Consider the following 20041-nt stretch of genomic DNA (forward strand, 5'->3'; position numbering starts at 1 on the left):
ATCCCTGCAGTTATTCTAGTCTGCATGTTGGAATAAACATTTGTATTCCTCATCTTCTCCTTTCCTTGGGTGAATTTACAACAGATATAACAGATGTGTGATCTTATGTTATTTTTCTGTCATGGTCTGCACCTTGGTCGCCCCTCTCTCGTGTCTGTGTCTTCTTATCTATTATATTTGTTGTTGAAACGTTCTCATTGTTTAGTTCATGCATTTTCATAAACTTATTTCTCATATGCGTTAGTCTCAAAGTGTTTACTGTCTTATTATCAGCTTGTCACTCCTTTGTAAGGCACTAAGAGTTTTACAAAAGGTGACATACAATTAATGTTGCTGTGAGTGTGCATGTGTTGTTCATGAGCTCTAGTGTGTAGCTTAGTTCTCAGTAAGGTCAGTGAGTTATTGGGAGAAACACTGTAATGATCTCTGAAAACAGATGCTGAGCTTTTAAAATATCTTCTTTAGTCTCAGCAAACCACATATTTCATGTAAACAGACCCTTCCACATTCCGTGGAGCGGTCTGATGTTTCTACATCAGCAGCCTGTAAAGTTTTGGTAAATTCCATTCAGCTGACAGGAGGATCACTGCACAGTAGTTTTCCGATTCCTGCCATCTGCCTCAAATAATCTGAGTCGAGATGCTAAGATAATAATGGGTGTGCCACAAAGAGCAAATTCAGCCGAGAATTTGCATTAAGAATATTTAAAAATGACACAGTATTATAAATAATAAAGTTACAAAACTGTACCACCCCTATATCCCAGGAGACATGCAGTACTAGAGGAATACTATATATATATGTTAGTATTATTCAAATAATAAACCATGAATTAACAGTCATACTTTGGCAATACCTCTTAGTACAAACACTATTGTAATACTATTCAGTGACTGAGGAAGAGCAGCTCACTGCCTCCTCTTCTGCCTGAAGGGGTCTGTCCTGCCCCTGCTCTGGACTAAAGTGGTGGGCTGACAGACAGACATCTCTAGAACCACAGCTAGTAATCTAATAGCTTTGAGCAGACTGTTTTTAGGGGGTAGGAAGTAATTAAAATTTGGACTGACAAACTTATTTTTCATCATTAACTGATTCTCTATATTATGGAGCTGTCCAGATCAAGTCCATCTCTTGTCTATCAGTTCTGTAAAATGGTGTTAAAGTGAAAATGTCCAATCTCAGTTCAGGATGTGTAAGTAATATACACACAAAAAGGCTGAACAGTTTATAAGTAGTGTTTAGTAAACCAGGCACATACTCTGGACTATGTCTCTCTCTTTTTATAATTAAATCAAGCAAGAACTCGTTATTGTCCAGAATCCATCTCTCTCTCACTCACAGGGTGAGCAGACTGGAGTCATTAAAGGGAAACATTCGCAGAGCAAAACATGCAGAGACTATGTAGCATAAAGCATCCACCCGAAAACACCACCTCAACATTTTGTATGATATTGAAACACAGTCGTATTGCCATAAACTCTCTTGGTATGCTGATGCCATACGACTATACATAAACAAACCATCCTTCTCTTCCACTCAATCCACAATCTGAGTCTGATCCCAGTAATGTTTCACTATTTCAGGCTTGGCTCGTTTGCTGTGTCTTACAGGGAGTTTGATGGATGGTTCACATCACATTGGTCTCATGTGTTTTGTGGGCAGACTGAGGTCGTTTGACTCATTGGGATGATTTTAGAGTCAATGTTTTTCATAAAATGAAACTGAATTTTCTATATTACTGTTCACATGTGTAGTTTATATATATATATATATTCTGAGGTCTGTTTAATAATTGACAATCTTCTGAATAAGAACTCTGTAATTCAGCTCAATATGAAGCATTGCAGAAACAAAACGAACGTTGTGCTTTTACTTTCAAAACAAAGATCAGAACTTGGGCTGTGTGTTTGTGTCAGTGTCTCAGTCCGATATGGTGAAATAAAAATTATCAAAATAATCTCTGCATTGACTGCTACAAAGCCCTGGTAACCTGTTTATAATATTTTTTTATTAATATTGAACATACAAAGAGTCCAAATCGCACACCAAATGACACTGCACTTTCCTGGGCCACTAAGACAGACGTGCCAACTATGAAGCTGATAAGATGAAGGATTAGTGAGATACGCATTTGAAATCATTCAATGTTGTTTCCAACTGCTGTGCCTTATTCCTATTACCAAAGTCAAACAGGCTAAATAAGACGATGTTAATATTGACTTTCAGTGTTCCACTCCATCTCTTTACCCATTATGTAATGCACACAATAATATATTGTATAAAAACTGGGCGACGTGGTATGAGTTATGATCATGAGACTCCACTGAGTTCTGAGTAACTGAAACATGATATCAGGGTGTTTCTGAATGCTTGAATCCCCTGGAGCCCAATTATGAGTCAGACCATAACTACATGGACACAATGAAGTAAACTAATATTTACTGTTCCAAAGTTTGAACACTTGTGTCTGTGCTCTTCCAGCTGGTTTCAAAAGTGAGTCACACTAAGTGTAGAGAGAGTGAGAGATTTGAGATTGATTGAATGGGGGCAAAGTCTTCCTGACTGCATTTACGCTGAGCTTCATTTGTTGCTTATTATGTTCAAATGTTTCTGATATTTTGTGCAGACACTCAATGAAATAAACCACCACCATTGTTTTGTCGAAAGGCCTTTATTGAAACTACACACACACACACACCCCAAAAAATGCAGGACCTAAATACATTCATATATATATATGATATATTTACCCCTTCATAGTACATCTCACTGAGGCAGAACTGTGTTTTTCCAATCACAATGTTTGCAGTTATACAAACTCTTACCATGTACACCCCTCTTAAGCTTTATAACCAAGCACCCTCTGAGAGACACCCTCAGCCGGAAATTATAAAAACAACCATTTACACACACACACATACACACTATCTGAAAAGGAACCTTTGGCTTTAGCAGTCGCTGTCAGAGAACTTATTGCCAAGAATGATTGACAGCTGTTCAGTAGCCACCATCCTACAGAAACACAGAGAGGCCACGGTTAGCGCTCACTTTCCCTTCTTCCCACCTCCGCTCACTGACACACAAACTGAAAAAAAATCAAACATACCAAAAATGCTGCATCTTAAAAAAAATACAAATAAAAGTCATTGCAAATGATCCTGTGCATATATTTCAGCGACCATGAAGGTATTTAACAGCAGATGGCCGCGGCTGGCAGCTGATTGGTTGGTTGCTATTGAATACTTTCAGGGTTTTTCTGCATATAGAAAAGAAAATGTGACAGGGTCCAATAACAATGTGACCACCAGTCTAAAAGTGACATGCACAAAAGGGTAATGTAAGCAACGCAATGTAGTAACACCCTGATGGGCTGTAAGACGTGTAGTTTTGCTGACATTTCACATTTAAAAGGAGAACAAAATACAAAAATACAAATATTCAACAGAATAACTAAATGACAAAATAAAGTGAAAAAACTGATTTGTATATGGACATGATACAATTTTGTATATACATACATACATACATACATATCACATGGAAATTTGTATACAGGGTTTTTTACAAGCTCAACTATATATAGCACTTAAGCATCAGAGGTGCTCAGCTTTAGTGTGAAATCCTCAACCAAGGTTTTTTACTGCCCCACAGGGCAGGAGAGTAAATTCAAGCATTCTGTTGCCAGTTTGGGAAGTGTTTTCTGTTTTTTGGGTGACACCGTGGGTGAGCTGCACCTGCATCATGTCAGGGTTGAGCCGATTGTTGGTTTGGTGGTAAATATTATGAGTGCAGGATTCTAAATGTACCCTGTGGAGTTTTTGTCTGTTTACATTCAGCCTTTGTCACCACGTGTGCATCCGATAGGCCTGACAAACACGGTGAATACATTCCTTTCTCGGTGCATTACCACCACAGTCACCGCAGTCCACATAAATGGAAATATCCTTACCCAGATCAAGAATTCTGACCCTGCCAGTTTCCGATGTGGCCAAAATGCAGAAATGAGTCATTAATGGCTGATACATCTGGCAAATGCTAAAACTGTATAGGATATAAAGAACTACTGCTTAGTCACATTAGAAATCTAGGTTTCAGTGATAACTGCCACGATGGTGTAAATACTGTCTCAGACAAATATTTAAATCTTAAGAGATAACGATAACCGATGATCACTTCAGATAATGAGAATCAACTTTCAAAACCCTGCATCCGTTAAACACCCAGTGTTTCTCTTCCCTTTAGCTCACCCACTCGCCAACAGGAGACCTGACAGTAAGAGCAAGCACCACTGCAAAGCTTCTCACTTTAAGTGCAACAGCTATTTCAGGACAGAGGAAACTGATGATGCGTTATGAGAACTTGGTAGAGTCAGAGGAGCTGAACACTTACAGGTACCACACTGCTATGATGGCCTTAGAAATAACTTAACCTTACAGGTACGGATGGTGTGATGACCCCAGCACACGTATATTTTTAAAAAACCATTTACAAAAATAAATATGTACGACACAAAACTATATTCAGCTGTGAGTGGATTTGGTGTGGGGTTGAGTTGAGGATGTGTCTCTAGGGTTTCAAAAGTGTTGTATCCTTTCCCACCTGTCCTGATCACATCCATTAGTTCAACAAGGTTCTATGGAAAACTGTTTGTGTCGGAATTCATTGGTTTTTCAGCATATCCCTGCTGCGGCATGTGCAGTTGGGTCAGCTGGTGCTGGGGTGGTGGGTGGGGGTTAGATGACTTTGTACGTCAGGTAGTCGCAGAGCGGAGTCGGAATGGCCAGGGTCTCCACCTGCTGGGTGGTCATCACCCGGCGGAGAGCCATCCTGCAGATGTGCTGCAGACTGGCAATGCTACGAGGAGACTCCCAGAAGTGCACGCTTCCATCATGAGTCCTGCAACAACAGAAAACAGAATGGTGACGAAATATCCCATAATACCAGCTCTGAACTGGTTCAGTTACCTGAAGAGGGAGTATGATCCTCTGTGATCAAGAACAGCCGATTGTTCATTAACACACACAAATCAAATCTGATGGCTGAATATAAGACACACATGCCGTTGCCATGGAGGACTAAAAGCGTGGAGGGTGAAGGGCGGCCCTCAGTGGACTGAGTGGGCTAGGGGGGAGGGGGGAGGGGGGATCATGGTAGTGGCTCCACTGGTGTGTGTGGGAGTTTGGAGGTAATTAGGTCAGAGAGGATAGAGAATTGTTTGCCAGGTAAGAGGTGGAAAAACTGTATTCTTTTAGACTCAAAAAATTTAGTCTAAACTATGACAGGTCAATATTAAAGAACCAGCTGCTGGTTGGACAGTAACACCCTCCATTAGTGAGACCATTGTTTGTTTTGTATATTTTGTATCCCTCAACTCCAGAGGTGCTTTATAGAATTCAACTCAGGGGACACACTTGGACAGGTTGTAGTCATCACATTTCCAGTAATACAGTTAAAAAGTGTGATATATTGCCCTGCCAAAACTCTTTACAATCAGTTTCGAGTTTACAAACTTGTATTTATAGTGTTATCTACAGTATATACACACACCTTTGTGCTTGTGAACCACCATATCAGCTCACTCCTTCCTGCATGTTATACTGTCAGCACTGTGCAGACCTTATCTGATCCAGACTACCTCATTTTGCTCTCAGAATTCACCTGCATCAGGCCTTTTTCAATGTTCTTTGACAAGCTTTTATCACACCATTTTTTCTGATTTCTTCTTGGACATTGTCTGTAGAGGTAGAGGAGGTTCATACAGTGTCGGTCACGTTCTAATCGTTTACTGAAACAGATAATCCCCCTGCCGGTGCAAAAACACTCACTCCTCTGTTTTTCAGTGCAAGGTTGTGTAAATAGTGAACTGTGTGTGGTGTCATTTTACCAGGACCATCACAGTTCTCTGATTTTGGCAGCATGTTTCCTCCTGTACATCCCAACCTCTGCTTCAGCTGTGTCTCAGCCTGTGTTCTGTCTATAATGCTTGTGTACCCTCCTCAAATCTTTGACGTTTACGTCTATTACTCACCATGTGGAGTCATGTTGCATTAGACACAACCCAGGCCAAAACTGAGAAAGCTGAGCTGATCACAGGTCCCGTATTATCTTATATATAATGTAATCAATTTTTTGTCAGTGATCACAGGTAAACTGACTTGTTTTTGATTCAGGTTGTACTTTGTGACCTCTATTTTCAATCAAGTCTATCTAACCTGTTTTTTGTAATTATACATGAGATCAAAAATCATTAAAATGTTCTAAATAATACTATCCTATCAGATGACACAGTGAATCATTTAACATTATTGCACTGGGTTGTTCTCAGTTTTATTATATAATTGTATCTCAGATCCTCCTCATTAAGACTGCGAGAGTGCATTACAAGCACACAGGGAGTTCCGTGGAAATTTTCCAACTAAACTAAATCTATCTCAGAATGTGCATGTCCTGCAAATTGGCACCATGAGCTGAGATAAAACATGGCTCCTTTGGCTCCTTTATCAAAAAGGTAAAAGTCAATAAGGTGTGGCTGATGTTCTGTAATGTGAGCTGTGTGTTTAGGATAGTGTGTGTCTGAACATGTGTCGGTGTCTTACCCAGCCGAAAGGACACTTCCTTCAGGAGAGAAGGCACAGCAGAGGCCATTAGTGAGAGGCGCGATGGCCTGAGGTGCCCTTTCCTCGATGCTCCAGAAACGAACCAGTCTGTGCCACAAACACAGAAAACTAGAGTTACAGTCATGTGGTTGTACGCGTCCGCCAACCAGCCAAGTAGCAGTTTACATTCATGTCTGTCTAGACTATTATAATGCTGTATACGTGGAGAAGTGAAAACTTTGCTTTGCTTTCTGTCTGCACGCAGCAGCCCCCTTATTTTGAGCTATCTACTGATAAAAAAACAACACTCAGATTAAAAGATACATTTCCTCTAAGCACATCTTAAATTCCATAGAAATACATGTTTATCTTTCTGTGGAGGGAACACAAAGTCACTTTTCTAATCATTCGCATGACTTACAGTATACTGCATCTTTGCAGAATGTAAAATAAATACATTACACTGCTGATCAATCCGTTATAACTGGCTGTGTTTCTCTAAAAAACTTCAGTAGGAAAGCTGCACTCTCTGTTTTCCCCCACAGCCACCATTACGTGGAGCTTCCTGCTGCTGCTTTAATTGACATATTTTCCACAACCAGTTCAACGCTTGGCCAGCCAGTGGCCAGAGTGATTAGTAGCTACCCTGTGACAGGCATGTGACCCGTCAACACAGACCGACATACAGGAGCTCTGTGCTCTCCAGCCCCATTAAGACTCATGACTCCAGCAGGACTTAAAAACAAGCTGCAGCAAACAGTGGAACTTTTCTGCTGCGCTCTGCTGTTTACATTATCTGTCCGCGTGCACTAATAGGCTTGTGGAAAAAAACAGCTTCAGTGAACAAACATCCTCATGAGAGGAACTCGGATGAACACATGGGTTTGTCAGGGCTTATACTTAAGTCACCTTTCAGGAGTTCAATGCTTTGAAATATAGAGGTTTGTTCTTGATTATCTGCGCCTGCTGAAATAGCCCTGCTTTTGGACCCCATAGAGGCCAACAGTAGTCTTCACACTGAGGCATCGTAAAATGATAATGAATTTTGAGGTTTTATATTGAAAGTACTGACATGCTAACCATTTCATTTTAAACGTAAAAGTTGCTATAAAAGTGATAAGGAAAGGTATTAAAAGTCAACTCAGAGATCCACCACTAAAGTCAATGAAACACAGAAGTGGACACTGAGATGTATGTTAGTGTCTTACCTGTCATCGGTGATACTGGCGATGTGGCGACCGTCAGGACAGAAGCTCACGCTGCGAACCCAGCGGTCATTTGACCCTCCAGCAAAAATGGGTGATGGAGGAGGGAAGAGATGGCTGGAGAAGGATGAGAGTAAGGGTTCAATAACAGTGACATATGTAAAAAAAAAAAAAGTCGATGTGTCAATGTGTGTATGACTTGATGAATGAAACGCAAACTTTTATTCAGTTGAAATGAAGCAGTGAACTTGTTCCATTCAGTACAGCTCAATTAATTAAAGCATTATTTGTTGTATGACCAGCAGCTAATGTTAGCAATGATAGACAATTACTGTTTATTGCTGTTTAATGGACAATACATCAACTTTATGACCCAATTTACACAGTTTTAGCATTTACCATTATCCTCCAAATTCCCCTTGTGACTCATGTGACCTAACAGAACAAACTATAAAAATATAAAAAATAAACAATATTTCGGCCTGAAAGGTATTTCAAGCTTTTTAAACAGACTTTAAGTAAAGATGCTGAAGTTCTAATAACTGGTAAATGGATTTGTATGGTTATGACACCTTCTGCCTTTGTCTTACCCAAGTTCCAGCAGGATGGTGCCCTTGTGGTGGTCCCATACAATGACCCTGGTGTCATGAGAGGCAGTGGCCAACAGTGCCCCATCTGGTGAAAAGTCACAGGACACCACGTCATTGTGGTGCCCCTCCAGCTTCCGGATCAACGTGTACTTATCCATGTTCCATAGAAACACCTGCAATGTGAAGAGGGGACTGTTATAGCCTATGGAATGATATGGAAACAGTACAGGTGAGCTATGTTAGAGTTAGTATTACTATCCTCACATAAAATATTTAGAAATTAAATTATGCAACAGGAATCAAAACAGAATTAAATTAAGGTGCTCAGTGTCATGTGAAAGCTTTGTAACATTAAGAAAGACCAAACAAACAAGAGCACATGTTACGTCAAGATGCAGCACTTCACCTACACTGACAATTATTATTAGTAATCCAACATTAAACTACATCAACACTTAAGTGTTATTAAACATACTAAATAAACACTTCTATTATGTAAAAAAAAGATTCTAGACAAAGAGAAAATAAAACAAGCAGTAACTTATGGTAACATAATTTTACTCCACTGGTTTCCCCTTTCAGAGTTTTAGTTCAGTGTTTACAAGAGGCTCGCACCTCCGGCAGAAGCCTAGGAAGAGAGACAGATACTGCAAGAGAAAAGAATATTTTATGGCCAAAGGGTTGATACCTCTGGCAAAGTGCACACATTCATACACACACAGACTGGGAGAAAGGGGATAATCTCTGGAAGACTTTTGCTTTTAACAGTCAGCCATGGTCTGAATTTTAGTATTAACATATTTTTCCTCTTGAATTCCTGTCGATAGACAAGTTACCACATTTATCAGCTGTTTTTTTTTAGATTTGTTCTTAAAGAAGTTTCAAGGGAAAAGCTGACATGTGTGGGCACAAGTGCTCTGCAAAGGCACAAAGAACTGGTTTCATAATTATTTCTTTATATTAACAGTTAAATGAAACCTGCAGACAACATTTAGAAAGCAATGGCAGCTGCTGGCTAACACCTACGGAGCACTCACACGACCGCTTTGGAAACCCTGCTCACTCAGTTTGAATGTGGTGACAGAATGCGGTGCCAAACTACACTGTGGTTGCACAGCTTCACATTGAGTTGTTTGGGGTAGAAGTTAAGAAAAGCTCAACTTTTCAAGATGCAGAGCAGGCATCAGCCAATCAAACCAAATGGATGCAAATAAAGCTCCTGCCTGACATCAAGCAACAGAAAGATCCTGGAGAGAAAGTGAGCCTGCTGTGTGCTCATCTGGTTGTAGAGTTGAGTTCATTTCCAATGTGCTTCCCTTTAGCACTGCATGGATCATGTTGTGTCCCAAGTGGGAAACTGATTGGCTGTGGTTATTATGGCGAATGCACCGGCACCAAGTATTAGACATGGTAACCATCAAGCATTAAAGCAACGCGTATTTGTGTGAGTGCTGCGTAACAAAGGGGGGAGCTGGCAGGTTGGTTGTTAAACTCTTGTGGCTGAACTGTTTTATCTAACTTGCCACTGACAGCAGTACAATGTCACAAAGGAAACATTTAAAGTGACAGTAACAGAAATCCTCATAACAGAAGAGAATCTAGTATGTGCAGATGGTTGATGGTGCTATTTAAAGATGAGGTGGGGGGAGTGTGAAGGAAGGTTTGGGGGAGAGGTGGGGATTGAGGTGGAATAGAGGGGATAATTTAAGCACCAGTTTAATGAGAGTTTTCAACTGAAATTAATAAAATAAACAAAGGAACTGCAACAGCAGAGGAAGACAGACACGGAGCAGCACCTACGTACAGAGTGACCTTGCTGGTCAGGTGCCAGGCTGCCCCTGGCCAGGCCTTTGGGCATTGCGCACTGTGCGTCCCCGGTTTACACCGGCTGCTCAAAATGTCAGCGCGGCGGTCCTTTCAAAACCAATCACACACTGAGCTCTGCCCCCACCTGTGACAGGGAGAGCAAGACACACACTGTAGGGACACACAAAACCTATCAAAGCTACCACTATGTCTACCATTACCACTATGTAAATGTAGAGCTGCAACACTGTAGATAAGGTGAATGAATGGTGGCCAGCCTGTAGAATCATTATCCAGAAACATATAGGCCTTAAGGGCTATAATGTATGTATGGTAAATAGCAATAGTGAAAACAGTGGTCTGCTCTGCATGCAAACTTCTGAACACCAAAATCCTTTTTTTCCCCCAATGCAAACAAAAACCAAACAGAATCTAGGTGCAGTTAGCTCAACTTATAAAGACACCAAGCACAGTTTGTTCTGTGGTGGGAATGGGAGGACAGGGCAGATGAGGAGTGTTTTAACTTGTAGGTTGATCAAGCATAACTGAACACAAGCAACTGCAAACAAGATTAGCTAGAAAACCCATTGAAGTAAATAAAAAGGAACTAGTATACGTACTGCTTTGCCGGCGCCAACTGAGCACAAGATGGAGGAGTCTGGGGTGAAGGCGCTGCAGTACACCCAGCTCTGATGCCCCCGCAAAACCTTTGCCATGTTACCTGCAAGACAATGAAGCAGTGCACAACGTCTTTTACTCTCAAAGCTACATAGCTGTCACAAACCACACATAATGGATCATTCTTTTGATGCTGTAGAAATGTGGTGTGCACCTTTATTATTGAACCTACCGACTATTTTAATAATTGAACAAAGTTTTATTTGATCTTGTTTTAACTCTTTTCTCATCTGTAACACATTTTATTTTTGCAGCTGTGCCCCAATGCTGTGATTTTCAATTTGCTTTTAATAGTTTAATATTGTTTGCCTTAAATCTTTCATCTTTAACTTGTAAAGCACCTTGTAACTGTTTTTAAAAAAGGTGCAATATAAATTAAGTTTCTTATTAACATAATTCTGATTATACTTAAATGAAGGAAACCTTCGCAAATAAGTCAGAGTTTTGATTTATTCTATTTTTCATTTCCACATTTTCTTGTGGTCTATAAAATTTGTTTAGATAAGAGGAAATGTATTTGTTGTAAATATTTTTTAGCAGCAGATTAATATACATTTACTGTTACTTAGTAAGAAGTGTTGGTTTTGGTCTATTCATTAAACCTTTTGACAGTAAGAAAAAAAAAAAGCAGCATTTAACTAATTTTAACTTACTTGTTAACAATTAATGGAAGAGATTAAGGTATGAAGTGTGTTCACACAGACCATACAGCAGATGAAGGTCTCCCACAGTATCTGTGTGTCACTTGATTTCTCCACAGACATTTACATACTGAAATAGATTGGGCATTAGCTGGACTGTTCTCTGCATTTAAAGCCTGGCCCTGTATCATTACAGCTGAGAATGATGAATATAAAAGGTTTCTACAAGGACAGGTCATCTTCATACCATCATCTTTGAGGTCCCATACACGCAGGGTCTTATCTCTGGATGCAGAGACCAGCATGAGGCTGCCATCAGGAGCAAAGGTCAAGTCTCGCACTACATCAGTATGGTCCATCAGATTCAGCAACAGTTTTCCTGCAACAAGCCATTACAACAAACAGAGGATTAGTGAAGAACTTATCTCTCACTGCAACTACAAGTCATTTTAAGTCCATTTGATTTATATAGAACCAATTATTCAGAGCAGTTCTCATGTACAGCAGGTCTAGTCTATACAGAGACCCACTGGAATGAAAATATCTGGAATATATTGTTGACAGAAAAAACCCTCAAATCTTCCAATTCTGAGGTCAAGAGAAAACTAAAAGGCAAAAAAACACAAATGAAACCACCTGATCTTTGATTAAAGTCTTCTCATACCACTGAAAATACAGATACATTCTCAAAGAGCACGAGTGCAATGACAAACACAACTTTTATGTCTACTGAACACATAAAACATAATCCCAGGATCAACTCTGAGTACAACACTGTGCCTACACTGGAGCGATATCATGTGATAGCATGTGTTCGAGCACATTACTGTGTATATGAATCACGCTGAGTTATTGGTAATGGCCTTTAAAGAGCTTCTGGAAAGAGTCCTGACTATCAGTGTGGTGAACAGTAGGGGTTTCAACGAGGCTCCAGAGTTGATCCACTCATTTCTGGTGCCTCCCCTGCCTCACTTTGGTGGCAGATAAGCAGGTGAGATCAGAATTGTTCTGGCTATAGAGTATGGCAGTTGCTTTTCATACATTAAAAAGCAGCTTTATCTTTATTTATAAATTTGTTCTGTGTTATAAATAAATCCACACACTGCTCCTCAGATGCTTTATTCTTCAATCACACTTTGCTTGCTTGTATCCTCCTCCACATTTAGTTTTTACTCGAGTTTAAAGATAGGTAAGGCCTTGGTGCAAAAGGTGGTTCAAATAATCATTTCCCCCTGTTTGAATGAAAGTTTAATTTTAAAATAAAAAGTGACTGCTCTGGTGGAAACCTGTTTTCACTAAACCTACTAATGATGAGATTCCCTTCATATCTACTCACAGTGTGCTTATCATAATGTTACTACTGGTTTCTGTTCTCCACAACTTTGTTTTTCATTGTGTTACCTCCACAAAGGAGGAGGGAGAAACTGACCTACTTTCCATGAAATCTTGTTGAGGAGTGGTGCATGAGCAAATGAAGAACTTGTTACATTTTGGAGGAAATCCAGGTGCATGAGCTGATACAGAATTTTGTTTTCATTATTTTAACATGGCGAGATAGAGTGTTAGCTTTGGCAGAGGTACGTGTTTTCTCTAGTTTTCAAATGCAAACCTCATTCTTGTACTAGGCAGAAATGTGGAGAAGCTGATAAAAAGGCGTGAGTTGCATTCCGGGATGCAACAAAGCCAATGAAGTGTAGCTGACCAATAAGTGGATTGAACACACACACACACACACACACACAAGTAGGTTACAGAGATGCATTTTGGTTGACTTGAATTTATCACAATCTGAAACAAGTGAAAACGCCCAAAAAATTGAAAACCTATTCCACCAATATACAATATATGTAGATAGATTACAGCAAAGAAGAACTGTATTTAATCATTGCATTTCCAGGCAAAGTGTTGAAGGGCAGTGATAATGGGCTACTGTATGAGCTGACAGAGAATTAAGGTTTTCTCAATTTAATTAATCACAGTCTGATTTTCAACAGATGAAGGAGAAGAGGTAGTTAAGGCTTAACTACTTCTAATAACTATAATGTGTTCTCACCAGTGTAAACATCCCAGATCTTGATGCGACCATTGTTGAGGCCTGTTGCCAGTAGCAGCTGGTCCTGGCCGAACTTGAAGCGGTGCCACTCGATGTTTACACAGCGACTCTGCTTCTCTGGCACAGAGGAACCGAAAGCCATGCCCCAGACAATGTCACCGCAGTCGATGGTGTGCTCGCATGGCTCACCGGACGCTGGGATGAGCTGGCCTCCGTCACTGCTCTGACAGGATAAACGCCGCGGGCTCGAGGCATTGGTGTCCACTCCAGACTGGCTAGCTGAACTGTGACAACAGAGAGTGGAGAAAAATATACAAGAGGTGGTCAGTGGGCATATTTGGTTAATTAGGCCTGCTTTTGTTCAGGTGTAGCAGCGCCAGTTAAGTTCCAATGACTAAGTGTGTATTGCACATTTCATTTTTAATATCTTCAAAGGGGAGTTTGAATGTGAAGAAGCAACAGTGGGAACAGTTTGGTTTGTATCAGCAGTGAGTGAACAAACATGACACGGCGCTGTTGCCTCACAGCAAGGAGATTCTGAGTTTGAACCAGCTGGCTTGTTGGGACTTTCTATGAAGAGATGGCATGTTCTCCCTGGGCCTGTGTTGGTTTTCTCAGCCATGACTGACCATTTGCAATTGAGCCTAACTGGCACAGTGTGTGGAAGACATTTGCAGGTTGGCGCTGAGCTACAAGCAGGACCACAGCAGTCTGGCTATCCCCTGCTGTGTAGCTGGAGTAAAAATCCATGTCCTCACAGCTCGACTATGCTTAAATCTTAAATGTGGTTTAACAGCTGCAATGTTTGGTATTTTGTTTTTGGTGCACTGCGGGAAAGAAGCCGCTAACCAGCATGCTGTTTGGGAACAAAAAGTACTTGTTCTACAAACAATTTCAATATGAGAGTCACAAGGCCTGATTGACTGGAAAAAGAGCCTGTTTAGCAGAAAGAGAGGTGATAAAGCAAGCCACGTGTCCTTGGCACTGTGGAGCAGCTCTTTGTGTTCATTCCTGCATTAGGTGGGATTCTGGGGACAAATAAGCTGCTGGAAAGTTCTACTGGCACATAGATTAGCCACAAAAAAATATATATATTCTCATCTGTTAACATTCAACGAGAGAGCAAATTATAACATGATGTTATATAAAGCAGTACAACTAAGGATTTGGGGCTTTCCTGGGCTTTCCGCTGCCTTAACAGCCACAAAAGATAAAACGTAACTCAATTTGTAGCAATAAAATTGTACTGCAAAGCAGCCAGTGGAATCATACTCCTGCTCCTCTCCACTCATGATTTCTGTATTTCAACAAATCTTTATTTTTTCCATATCTTTTTGATTTGGAAATGTTGGCAGGCACAAAATAAAGTGAACATGTATTCAGACTAATATTAGATTTGTCCTTTCTAATATGCACACATGAAAGTATGCTTTATCAAAGTGTGGGTAATGTGTGTGAACATATTTCTAGAACAACAGGTCAACAAGTGGCATTAAACCAATGACATGGAATTCAGGTGCATGTTAATCTCAGGTGAATTTGCTGCTTTACATAATTCTAGTGATTTATCACTAAACTGCAGACGAGTACCCTTGAGTTTGACGAAGTGGAGTTAGTCTGTGTGAATGTCGCAACGAACTCAAATGCAACGGGCTGGATTTAGCTTGTAAATGCCTTTTGTCACTACAAGTTAAACAGAAGCCATAAAGTCGGCTTTTGTTCAGTGGCTCTGTGAGAGTGTGTCAATGTTATTCTAGATTAATCTTAATGCCCAAAAAACTCTCTCTCTATCTACACACATATATATATATATATATATATGAAAAATCAAACATCGTATTAGTTTGTAGGTCTATAATGCTTGACTTCACTACTCCTTGTCTGTGGCTCTCAGCTCCAAGCCCATTGGTTCCTACTTAGGAAATAAACCATTAATTTACCCATACAAAAACGATCACTCTTCGCCATCACTAATAACCCATTAGAAGTGTGTGGGGGTGTATTTATCTGCAGACTCCCTGCCCTCTACCGGTATGTTATTTTGCTGTGTTTGTGACATTTCTAAGCAGCAACCTTTGGGCAGTGGGTGTGAGTCCTCCAGCCAATAACAGGGCATGGAGCACACGGAAGGGACTCCAAAGGAGTGATCAGGTTACATCAGCATTTCTGACGGCCTGTGACATGAAACATAGGTCTGCATGTCTGTTTGGGCGAGGGCTGGCTGAGCAAAACAAAAACATACAGAGCAGGTGCCACAGCAAACAGGAAGAAGTGTGCACGCCAGCTACATTCACAGAAAATCCAGAAAAACGGCACCTTCCCGCAGGGTTGTGCTGAAGTGCAGCTTTTTCTTCGTACTCTAGAACGTAACCGCTGCAAAACAATCAAAAAACGTTTTTTTTCATTATATTTATTGGATTGACTGCGTTCCAAGCCTATTTGAATGGTGCTTTTACAAACAGCAAACGACAAATTTTGCATAGTGTACCTTTAAAAATGTCTCACAAATACAGTATATGCTATAAAGCATAGTGATTTTCTGAAACAGCTGGTCACTGTAGTTTTTAACAAACCGTTTATACAGAGGTCTCATACCAATAGGACTCCTTGTTATGCCTCTGCTTGTCAACACTAAAACAAACAAGCCAACACGTTGCTGCTCGATAGATAGCATGGCGTTCCAGATTTTAAGAAGCAATGACTCGTGAAAATGGGTTAAAAACAGGTGAAACTAGGTTATGGGTGAACTATTTTCGGTGCATTATATGCCTTTACTACCATGTCAACGGTAGAAATATGACAGGAGGTCCGGGGAGAGAGATGGGGAATAACAGTCAACACGAGTAACATGCTGGAATTCAAGGAACCTTGCAGCTCATGGTCCATTTTAACCCCTGGATTACGAGGGCTTCTCTTGTTTTCACAAATTATGAATAAAACCTCATGCATGCTTGTGATCAAGACAAAGGTTTTCTGATATCTTTACAAAGTTTGCTCACACATTTGGATGGTTAAGAAGTATTTTTTGTTTACAGTAAATACTGTCCTAGAACATTTAATGATCTCTGTTTTACTGTTATTATTGTTTCTGTATTGGAATAAACATGGTTGCCTTGTTAAGGCAGTTGTAGTGACTGAGTGCAACCAAGTATCAACACTTACAAGCTCTTCAGGCATTTTGCCCAGGGAATGAGCCTGACAATCCGACGCCCCTGAGACCAAGCGAGGTAGGAACCATTGGGTGCAAAGGCTACTGTCCAAGCCTCACGCCCAGACTTCTGGTCGAAGGGAGCAACAGGCACCAGGAGTTCAGCGATGAACTTAGCCTTACCTGGAAAAAAGAACAACAAGGTTACTTCAGCTATAGGATCACTTATTAACTCTTTATAGCCGCTCTGTTTACTCAGGCCCACCCACAGGAATTCCAATCATCCAAAAGTAACATCCTCACTCTGATGCAGGCATCTGATTGGCTTAAGTGTTAACCAAATCATTTGTACAGAAACAGTGGGTGGGGAGCTAGATACACGATGACAACAAGATAAATAAGTTAAATGTGCTGTAATATAATTGATTGAAACGATAGTGTGCAAGATTTTTGAAGGAATAATAATCAAATATATATACTTCACATGCTTTATCCATGTTTGAGCTCTGAATGAATAGACATTAAACTTCCCAGAGCCCAGTAGTATGAGGCCGTCAGATCTGAGAACACTTCCCTTTTAATTCTTATAGTTTACGGAAACTCAACTGATGGACTAATGCCTACAATTTCACAACTGTACATAAAATACAGGAAGCAGATGTTATCACCAGGGGGGAAAATATGACCAGGTTACTTTGACACATTTAAAAAAGAAAATCCAAATTTGAACCATTTTTTAAACAACACGTTATTTCATTGCTTATAACAGTTTAATAAAGAGTAATACACCCAAACCATGCATTCTGCAGAGGGATAGGTAAATGTAAAAACTGGGGAAGAATGAGTCGACTTATCTTTGTAAGCACACTAGTGTGAAGGTAAATATAAAACCCCATGAGGTTGACTTAGAGTTACATACAAATCAAAGTTTGTGGTTCTGCAACTGGCTAAAGTTACACATTCTGACAAAAAAAAGGAAAAACGATGTGTTCAAATACTACACTGACGAAGAAGCACGGTGATCGTGCACACACGCACGTACGCCTCGGTGTTTGTGCTCGGGGAGGATATGAATCATCTGCTGCTGGTGTGTGGGGGAGGGAAGCTCCGTCTGCATCGGCAGCCCCGCCACAGCAAACAGCATTTATCAACATCAATGCATGAAAAAGCACGAAGAGTTGCACAAAATGAACCGATAGTCCAGACTAGAATGTTTTATGCCGGCTGGAGTTCATAGTTTGATTCAACCAGGACGGCGCTAGACCTGCATTTAACCCACATTCCGCTTCAGACATAAATACGGATCTCAAGTCGCCCCCGAGGCTCGGTGAACAGTGGCCGCTGCTCCGGAGCGTCTCCTACGCAGTGTTTAGAGTCCTGAACGGGCGTAAGTGTTCTCAACGTACACTAAACATGATGTAAAACAATAATAATATAATATAGGTTAGCTACACTTTATTGTATAGATATGATAGCAGCTTAACCACTTCCGCCCAACACTGTGTACTGTACTGAGAGACACTTTAAGCTAGCTGACGTGTTGGGCTAACGTGTTTCAGCTCGTTAAAATAACAACATACTTCCTATTAGACCGTTGGAGACGTGCTAACGTGTAAACCGTGTGACGTGAGCGCTGCCACGCTCCTCCCGGGACTACCTCAGGCACAACCCACACGCAGCGCGCCTACTTACCTATTTCTTTTTCGTTTACAGAGTCTGGAAAGCTTGCCATCTAAATGAGCGCAGGAGAAAAATCCAAGCACGGCCGAGAAAACAAAGATAATCGGGAGGAAATAATCAACCGGGGCGGATTGAGACGGTGGTTTCTCCTCTTCCGATGTCTGCGAAATCCGGCCGAATTCCTCCGCCGAGCGCGACGTCCCGGATGGAAACTACAGTCGTCGTTTATTTAGCCGCTACTCCCTCCACAGAAGACTTTATTGCAGTTTCCTGTTGGAATCTGCCGCTCAGCTGCTCGGTGTTGACACTCTCACGGTTCAGAATCCCAGTGACACTGTTTGGTTTGGAGGCGTGAGGACGATCACGGGGGAAACAAATGGCTTCTGACTGAAAATAGAGGAGGAGGTGACCATAACACAGTGGGAGGGATTGCCCCCTCTACGTCAGCACAGTTGCCATGGTAATACTATTAAAACACCTCCCCCCGTTGTTGTTTTGTTTTTTTTCATCATTTTTTTCTTTATTTTGACAACAAACAACAAAACGGTGCATTACTGCCACCAGCTGGCGGAGCATTTCAACACTTCAATCCAACGATAAACCTAAAACTTTACAAGTGACAAATCCCCACAAATGTTTGTTGCTGTTATCATTTTAGTTGAAATTGTGTTGTAGTGCATACTCACAATACTGCTGCCTGAGTTTTTCAGCCAACGCAAATATTTGATAGCTAATAACAAATTATAAAACCGTATCACTTGACATTTGTTTTTTATTTTATCAAACATTTTGGTAAGCAATAAAATCTGGTTTTAAAGGAGTTATGATGACATGGGCCAAGTCTAGTGAATGATGAATGATACAGTGATTTTTTTTTTCTAAAACACAACGGTGACATTAAATATAGCAGTGTTTTTAAAACTGTATTTGTCACTGCAAATTAAATCAATTTGCTATCTAAAAACACGCTTAATGTAAAACTGGTCTCATTGCCTGCCGTCTTCACTTCCTCCTGCGGCATAAACTGGATAATAATAATTCCCCTACTTCTGTTGGACACAGACAAGTCGGTAGTGTAGGGCAATGACAGATAATAATACCCTTCATTCATGGTGAAACTGCAGCAGAACAGTAGGCCTTCATATGTGGCCCAGGCTCTATTTGCAATCACACAGCCACAAGAAAATGTGACCATAGATCCGGCTGAATGTGGTCAGGTGACCTGGCTGACAGAAGGAGGCTGTGACTGACGATTGTTGACAATTTGCACTGGTTTCCACTTCCTGACAGAGATTCTGTATGCACCAGATTTGTCTTATTGCTGCAGGCTGAAAAGTCCCTTTGTATAAGCATTGTATATTGATTTCCCTTCTCAGTGAGTGACAAACAGAGGTGTCAATAGAAGGAAAGACATGTAATCTCTCCACAGTCCTGGCACTGATTTCCAGTATGTTTTTCTTACCAAGGTGTCAAGCTCAGCAACAAAGGAGGTTTTGAATTCACATTCACCGTCATCATAACACTGTTTTTTCCATCTGGATCAGGCTCAGCATACCCTTTCATGGAAGGTTCCTATCCAGTTTATGTGATAAATTCTACCTTACTGAAGCTTATAATGTCCAGTTTTTGTTGGTTATGTTCGAA

At 40.7% G+C, this 20041-nt stretch overlaps 1 protein-coding gene across 2 annotated transcripts; it reads right to left on the reverse strand.

The window, feature by feature from the left end:
- Window positions 1-2652: 2652 nt before the first annotated feature.
- wsb1 (WD repeat and SOCS box containing 1) lies at window positions 2653-18543 on the reverse strand. Of its 2 annotated transcripts, XM_035154225.1 has the most exons (10): window positions 18410-18543; window positions 16732-16900; window positions 15886-15942; window positions 13570-13853; window positions 11764-11895; window positions 10818-10918; window positions 8392-8564; window positions 7805-7918; window positions 6597-6704; window positions 2653-4896 (listed from the first exon to the last, which is right to left on the reverse strand). In XM_035154225.1, exons 1-10 carry the CDS (start codon window positions 18447-18449, stop codon window positions 4734-4736), a joined length of 1341 nt encoding a protein of 446 aa, XP_035010116.1. In that variant the 5' UTR covers window positions 18450-18543; the 3' UTR covers window positions 2653-4733. The 2 variants fall into 2 exon arrangements, with proteins under 2 accessions (XP_035010116.1, XP_035010117.1); XM_035154226.1 differs by lacking the exon at window positions 15886-15942.
- Window positions 18544-20041: the final 1498 nt, after the last annotated feature.

Source organism: Hippoglossus stenolepis, chromosome 4, assembly GCF_022539355.2.
Source record: "Hippoglossus stenolepis isolate QCI-W04-F060 chromosome 4, HSTE1.2, whole genome shotgun sequence".
In the NCBI taxonomy this organism is placed as follows: Eukaryota; Metazoa; Chordata; class Actinopteri; order Pleuronectiformes; family Pleuronectidae; genus Hippoglossus; species Hippoglossus stenolepis.